Source organism: Bidens hawaiensis, unplaced genomic scaffold, assembly GCF_021521415.1.
Source record: "Bidens hawaiensis isolate Kalapana, Puna unplaced genomic scaffold, B.hawaiensis_p1.1 tig00003506_1, whole genome shotgun sequence".
Taxonomy (NCBI): Eukaryota; Viridiplantae; Streptophyta; class Magnoliopsida; order Asterales; family Asteraceae; genus Bidens; species Bidens hawaiensis.
Window position 1 is genome coordinate 1677272 of NW_027491197.1, and position 8076 is coordinate 1685347.

The 8076-nt window shown below is 35.0% G+C and overlaps 1 protein-coding gene across 1 annotated transcript; it reads left to right on the forward strand.

The window, feature by feature from the left end:
* The first annotated feature begins 822 nt into the window (after positions 1–822).
* On the forward strand, positions 823–6528 carry LOC143623582 (eukaryotic initiation factor 4A-3-like). The gene is made up of 8 exons (XM_077094452.1): positions 823–1091; positions 2928–3168; positions 3291–3371; positions 5461–5568; positions 5657–5776; positions 5886–6053; positions 6154–6240; positions 6364–6528. The coding sequence occupies exons 1-7, from the start codon at positions 832–834 to the stop codon at positions 6235–6237; spliced, it is 1062 nt and encodes a 353-aa protein (XP_076950567.1). The 5' UTR covers positions 823–831; the 3' UTR covers positions 6238–6240; positions 6364–6528.
* Positions 6529–8076: the final 1548 nt, after the last annotated feature.

Consider the following 8076-nt stretch of genomic DNA (forward strand, 5'->3'; position numbering starts at 1 on the left):
AAGAAACGTAATCATTTTCTTTTATTATTTAAGAATACTCATTATTCATTAAATAATATTTCATAACAAAGAATATTTACATATATACTTGCACACATATATACGTATTCAACAATATTCACAATCATATTTTCATTCGTTTCTTTGTTATGTTTTCTTTTATTTTCTTTTATCGACGTATCGAGTATAACCTCGATTTAAGGCTTAAGCCTTGAATATAATATTAAATTATATTGAAATCATCATTACGCTAACCTTAGTGGCGTATAGAGTAAAGGGTGTTGGTTATTTCCATTCAAAGTCTGAAGGTTCATGGTGGAGGTGAGGCTGGTACCTGATTGGTGGTGGTAAACAGTGGTTAATTGAAGGTTGCGGAGATTCGATGGCGGTCTGGTGTGATGGTGGCGATGGGTAACGGATACCGGTGATAGTGGGGAGGTGGGTGGCAGAAAAGGGTGAAGAGACTAACAGTTTTTTTAATAATAGATAAAAATGACCAAATTACCCTCATGTGCAAAGCACATGACCAGATTTAACAAGAAAATTAACTCCGTTAATGAGAAAGGACGTAACGTGATAGGGATTTGAAATTTAAAGGATATTCTTTGTCATTAAGTTTGCTAAAGGGAAAAAACGTGTAAACATAAAGGACTCGTTTTGCCATTTTGTCGTTATAGAGATTTTGGTGGGGCAAAATGGCAATCCTACCCTCGTAATAAAACAAACCCAACACACAACCTAAAGCTCGCTGGAGGCTTCACTTGTTTCAAACCGGAACCCTAACCAATCTCCGTCCGATGGCGGGAACGTCAATAATCCCGGCGGAACACGATGGTGGACGACGAGAAGCTGGTGTTCGAGACGTCACAAGGCGTGGAGCCAATCATGGCATTCGACCAGATGGGAATCAAGGACGACTTACTCCGTGGAATCTACCAGCACGGCTTCGAGAAACCTTCCGCAATCCAACAGAGAGCCGTACGCCCAATCATTGAAGGCCGTGACGTCATCGCTCAGGCTCAGTCCGGTACCGGTAAAACCTCCATGATTGCGCTTACTGTTTGCCAGATTGTTGACACCTCCTCCAGAGAGTATGTTTTTGTTATTCAATTATGTATTTTATTTTATTCTATTAATTTGAAATGAAACCCTAGCTTTGTGTTTTAGGGTTTAAAGACTAGCGAGTAATCGGATTGGGATTTTAGATGTAATTCTCAAACTTACACACACACACACCCTAATATGAAACAGAAAACATTAGAAATTATCGTAATTACGATTGACACGGAATAGCAGCGATAAAAGTGCTAGATACGTTATAACAAACGATTAGATAAAGTAAGACATGAGTAGTCATCTGTTACAACCAAGCAATAAGGCTATGTGTAGTGGGGGGATAAGTGCCATGTGACGCCTAGTCAGCAAAGGGGGTATTTTTGTTTTAGGGGTGTAATGGTTTTGTAGCCCCTATATATATATATATACTAGAAGGGTGCTCGCGCGATGCAGCCGGAAACACATACTTTGGTAATCATGTAACAAATTTACGTGTTTTCATTATTCTGTTTGAAACTGTGTGACCGTTCATCAGTTTGGTTTTAAGGTTAATTTTGCATTATTGTAATACGGTTTAACACTTATGTGACCAAAATTATCTTTGTTGATATTATGATTCTCTTAAGTAACGTAAGTTTGAAGTGAAGGTATATGCAAATTAATAATTCTTATTTTAAACTCAATTTATTATTGAAGTACAAACTATATCGGAACCTAATCTTTGGTAATGGTTCGGCTTTATTGGGTTTTAATTTTAAACAATTCAGTTTCGGTTTTTGACGACAAAACAAAACTTGTAAAGTTGGTTCATAGTTTTAACTTAAAACCATCAATACCGAACCGCATACACTTTTTGCATAAATTGTTTTTTTTACTTCGAAAACTATAGCTATATAATACTCAAATTAAAGATAATAAAATGCTTGTTTTTATGATGCCATTTATTTTAAAAAAATATTAACGTATGAAAAAGTTATGACTAAAAATCGTGGAGGTAGTTGGGTTAAAAGTGAAAATAAAATAATATATAAGTAATAGATTAAGGACCAATATTGTAACTTTAAGGGATGAAAATTGTAATTATTTTGAAGAAATATCAAATACACATGAGATTTAATGTAACAATGACATTTTTGCCCCTAGTTAATGTTGTACCTCATGCATTAAATGTTGTAAATTACTTAAAATAAGCGTCTTAATTTGCCCATTAGTGGTATGTTATATAGTGTATATATATATATATATTACGCACACATATAATATAATAATATTAATCCCAAAACACACCCAGCGGCAAAAACCCGTCGCGCTCCATGTTGCTCTTCTTATCGAGGGGGAGGTTGGGGGGGGGGGGGTTCCTCTTCTTTGGCGCCCTAAATCACACGGATTGCCGCCCCATTACACATTGCCTAATATTTTCTTCCAATATGAAGCAATTGATACACACACAAAATTATACAAAATTTTATATATATTTTTCAAACTTATTAATCGGTTTGGATTAATAAGTATAATTATTCAAATACATCAAAGATTGTGACCGAAATTTGAACGATATCGATCAATACTGAGTGATTTTGACCGATTACTGATTTTAGGGGCCCTGGTTAGTTGAGATCTAATCTGCAGCCCAGCGATTAGCAAATAATCGGTGATAAATTGGCGCCTAGAACCGATTTTGACAACACTGCTCTAAACCACTTATTCTACTTTCTTTGACACTGACTTATGAGTTTTATTTTATCTAAGATTTGTTTAATTATGACGTGCTTAGTTTTGAATGGCTAAATGATGTTAGCACTTTACTGACAAATGTGATTACTTGTTCTTCTTTGTTTTTATAGTTGTGTTAATCAATTTGCTATCTACAGGGTTCAAGCTTTGATTTTATCACCTACAAGAGAGCTTGCAGCTCAAACAGAGAAGCAAATACTGGCCATTGGTGATTTCATCAGCATACAAGCCCATGCATGCATTGGTGGAAAAAGCGTCGGGGAGGACATTAGAAAGTTAGAAAATGGAGTTCATGTTGTTTCTGGAACCCCCGGAAGAGTCTGTGACATGATTAAGAGAAGAACATTGAGAACTAGAGCCATTAAATTACTAATTCTTGTGCGTTTTGTATTTCTTCTTTGACTTCTAAAACCAGTATTCGTACTTGTACCTCTAAATTCTACAACTTTAGGTTTTGATGTAATCTGTTAAATAATGTATGTGCTCTTATATTTCAATAGGACGAATCTGATGAAATGTTGAGTCGAGGCTTTAAGGATCAAATTTATGATGTTTATCGATACCTTCCACCAGAGCTTCAGGTGATCTGCATTTCTTTCTCTTTTCAGTTTCTAGAAGTAGTCATGTTTATAGGAAATGATGGAAGCTGTTGCATGGCATGAATGCATCATTACTTATGTTCTATGTGATATTTGGGGGGGGGGGGAGGCACTTAGTTCAAAAGGAGGAGTGGGATGGGAATGGGAAAGACATATGAAACATGTGTTTTTTTAGCATTACCTTTGCATTTATGTTGCCTGGTTTATATAAGCACATGCTATATATACGTGTGTATAAGATATGTAAGGCTGGTTTTTTGTGAGAACAGCTTCTTCTGGTGAAAACAAGCCCTTTAAAGTTGTTTTCATCTTCTAGTCTTTTGTCCTCTTGCAATATGCAGGTTGTAACAAACCCAAGGGGTCATGGTGGTTGATTTGTAAAGAAAAAAAATATACTTTAAAGGTTATGTGAACCTTCACTAAAGATTTCGTCAACGTCACATGGATGTTAGGTGGATGAATAGCTTTTTTTTCCCAGAAAGTTTCTAATTATAGAAAAACAATGGTTAAAATTATGAAAGAAACATTTTTGTGATAGTGTTCTCACATCTTAACTTTTTCTCTCTCTAGTTCAAAACTGTAAATACTTTTATAACATAATTACTCTAGTTCAAAACTGTAAATACTCTAGTTATTTGTATATTTAGTATGTTAATTTTATTTGTATTGAATCCCACCCCTATGTATGTGTGTGTGCCGTTGGAATTAATCGGGTTGTTCGCAACTTCATATGTGAAATAACTGTCAGTTGGGTCGTTTTTAAGAATGGGTTTGCAAGGGATGTGATGTTCGAACTGGGTCAGGACTGTTGTCAATTTAGCTTATTAATTAAGTCAAGGGCTGTTTAGTGTTTAACTAGTTTGTTAAGTTAATTAGTTTGTTTTTTTTTCCATTGTTTTGAGTTTATCTAAATGGGCCATGGATAAACATAGGGTAGTTAGGTTTATTCTATGAATAAATTCTAGTAATTAGGAAGTTAAGTCTGATTAGGCTTCTTCTAGGTGGGTTATTTAAATGGCTGATCCCAACACCAATTACAAATAATCCACCTAGACCAAACCCAATTAGACTCAATTTTCTAGCAAGTAGAATTGATTCAAACACTGAAAGATAAACCTGACATTCCTATGTTTTTTTCTTGATCCCTTTAGATAAACTCAAAACAGTTAAAAAAAACCAGTTAATTAACTTAACTATTTAACTAAAGCTAAAAAGCCACCGACTTAACTAATTAACAAAATTACTAAAACAGTCCTGACTCAGTTCGGGCTTCACAGCCCCTTGCACGTCCATTCTTGAATCTGTCTCATTTGACCATCATTTCATAGGGGAACAACCTGATTAATTACAACAACACCACGCATACCTACATATATATAGTTTAAAGTTCTAATTAGTTTGGCAATTGCAAGTATTATAACTAATATACATCAACATGCATGTATAATGTGTGTGTGTGTGTGTGTGTATATATTGATGGAGAGTTAAGATCATGTGAGAACCATCTATTTTGGTGAGAACAATACCTTGTGTGTATAGGGGTTGGTTATTGTAAAAAAATTGAAATTATGATAAAAATATAGAAGTAACATGTTGCATGATGGGGAAGAGATATATAAAGAAAGCTGAGGGGACGAGAGAGATATTGTTGGGATATATGTGACTCTAATTCCATCCTATTATTATTACAAAAATCTTTTTTTGCCTGATCCTACCCTTATGTATCTTGATGTTTTTCTTATGTGTTTACTATCACTATATATCATATGGCATACAAGTAAACCTGTGCGCGCACACACACCACGTGTGTGTAGTGTTCTAGTATAGAAGTTTATTATATATATGCCTGTGGTGAAACCGCGTGAGACAGAATGAAGAGAGAGAAAGAGGGATAAGAGTGGGTAATGGTTTTATTGCATAACAGCAAACTGACCATTATACATTATCATTCTTATCTCCTGACCCTGAATACCCCTAACATGTTAAGGGTATAGTATTTAGCAATTAGGTTCAAAGTGAGAAAACGAATAAATAGAAGAGAGCCGTGTAGTAACATATATCACTGTTGCAGGTTTGTTTGGTGTCTGCTACACTTCCTAATGAAATATTGGAGATGACCAGCAAATTCATGACCGATCCTGTTAGAATCCTTGTAAAACGTGATGAACTGACCCTTGAGGTACAGCATATGTTGCTTTGATAAGTATTATTTTGATCTCTGTCTGCCAATATCATTTTATTTTAATTAATCTAGTTTACTATGGCAGGGAATAAAGCAGTTCTTTGTTGCAGTTGAAAGAGAAAATTGGAAGTTTGATACTCTCTGTGATCTATATGATACTCTTACAATCACCCAGGCTGTAATTTTCTGTAACACAAAGCGAAAGGTAATTAATCGTTTGGTCTATTTCTCTTATTTTATATATTATGTGCATTTTGTTGTCAATATTACCTGCGATTAAAACTTAACTTTGTCTCACTTTGTACTGTGCATAGGTGGATTGGTTAACCGAGAAAATGCGTGAGAACAGCTTTACTGTCTCAGCAATGCATGGAGACATGCCTCAAAAGGAACGAGATGCAATAATGGAAGAGTTTCGATCTGGTGTTACTCGTGTCTTGATTACCACAGATGTATGGGCCAGGGGATTGGATGTTCAACAGGCAAGTCAACACCCTTTCGTTATTATCTCATTTCAAGAGAGAGATCTGTTTAAATTTTATTTTCGTATCATCTAATATGTTCTTCAATGCTTTGTTTCAGGTTTCTCTGGTAATTAATTATGACCTCCCAAATAACCGAGAGCTTTACATTCATCGTATCGGTCGATCTGGTCGTTTTGGATGAAAGGTAAATAAGAACACATACGCGTGCACGCGCACACACGCACACACACTTAGTCATTTACTTATATGAAAATAATTTATAGGACTTTTTAAGCTTTAAATGTTGTTTTGAAATGCTTTGTTGCAGGGTGTAGCTATAAATTTTGTGAAAACTGATGATATAAAAATTCTAAGAGACAGAGAGCAGTATTACAGTACCCAGATTGATGAAATGCCCATGAATGTTGCCGACTTGATATAAATATCAAAAAGCTTAAATGTCTAATAGTGGCATGTTTGGTGGTTTGTGATGCTTCAATTTATAACTTTAGAATGTTATTGTGAGCTTTGCTTGGAGGATTTAATCATCTATATAGTATAAAAAGAAAGTTTGGCGCCACAACACAGCTTGCTTTTTCAGATTTCTGTTGTTTTTGACATTAACAAACATGAGGTCTTGGTGGTGAGTTGGCTGTTTGTTTGTGTTTAGTTTCCAAGTAATGCAAGTTCGAATCCATTTCTTTGCTTAAACATTTCATGTCATTAGTGGCTTTAACAGGCACTTTCCTCTTTAGTTTCATTAGCCTTTTTTTTCCGTATGTGAACTTATGTTCATTTCTTTGGTGGCCTCAACAATTATGAAAACTAACTGAATTTTAATATTAACGATGGGGTTTTTCCAATGTTGTTGTTTTATATCGTTTTAGTTATGGTATCGTATCGAGCGTAACGGAGACCAACCGAATTCCCGCGGAGTCACTGTCCTAACGCTCTGGCTATACCAAAGCCGAGTTTTACTGACAAATACCACTTCGCTGGTCCACCTCAATTTTTATATATTTTTTTTAGTTCCGATGACGTAAGAAACATAACTGATACTAACAGAATGTGTGTCGACTCGACGCCATAGCACTTAAGTTTTACCAATGCACGGGTTTTACCAACACCTGAGTTTCAACGCTCGGATTATACCAACATTCGGGCTTTACCGGCCAACTAAACATCGTGACGTATATATGCTTTGTTTTTTATTTCTTACGTTAAGTATTTTTAATTTTAGGTTTAGTTTCGGTTCCGTAAAGAAGGAATTTGCGATAGTTCACCGCTACAACGCCCGAGTTTTACCGACTGAATTCTAGTTTAAAATAATTTAGAAAAAAGCCCCAGGTAACGCTGCCAGCTGAAGTCGGTTATGAAAACCTTTCTCAGTAGCAAAACAAAGGACATATATTTTAGGGAAGATAATGAAATACAAAAAGAAGATATATATGTTTAGCTGGCTAGAATTGCGCTACTCCCAAAGAGACGGGAAGTTTAGGCCTTACTCCGTTGAGGGATTGAAACATATTTCTTCTAGAAAATAGTAACTGATTGTTGTTTTGTAAACTTTTTTAATTGATATGCATACAGTTTGGAATATTGCTGTTTTGCATTTGAGCATTGTTGATTTGCAACTTCATGTGTGCTGGGTACTGTAGGAATGAGATCGGTAATTGATATAAAAGAAAGTAAAAAATATATATACAAAAAGTCAGAAACCAAATATGAATGAAAGTGAAACAATTATTTTATTGGTTTAGTACCGGTTATTAAAAATACCAAAACTGAATGATTTTGAAAATCGAAAAAATTCTATTCTAATGATTACCGGGGTATGTTCATGGCTAACACTATGTTTGTGTTCAAGAATACAAGGAATACACACACAAAAACCCTTTAGTAGTCGAGCTTTTGTGTAAGTAGGTACGTGTTCAATAACAATTAGTGTCACCTTATCATTACCTCCAAATTTATCGTGGCTCCTATTTTGTATCATATTAATTTAACTAAAGTTGTAAGATTCTGTTTTGATTTTGCATTA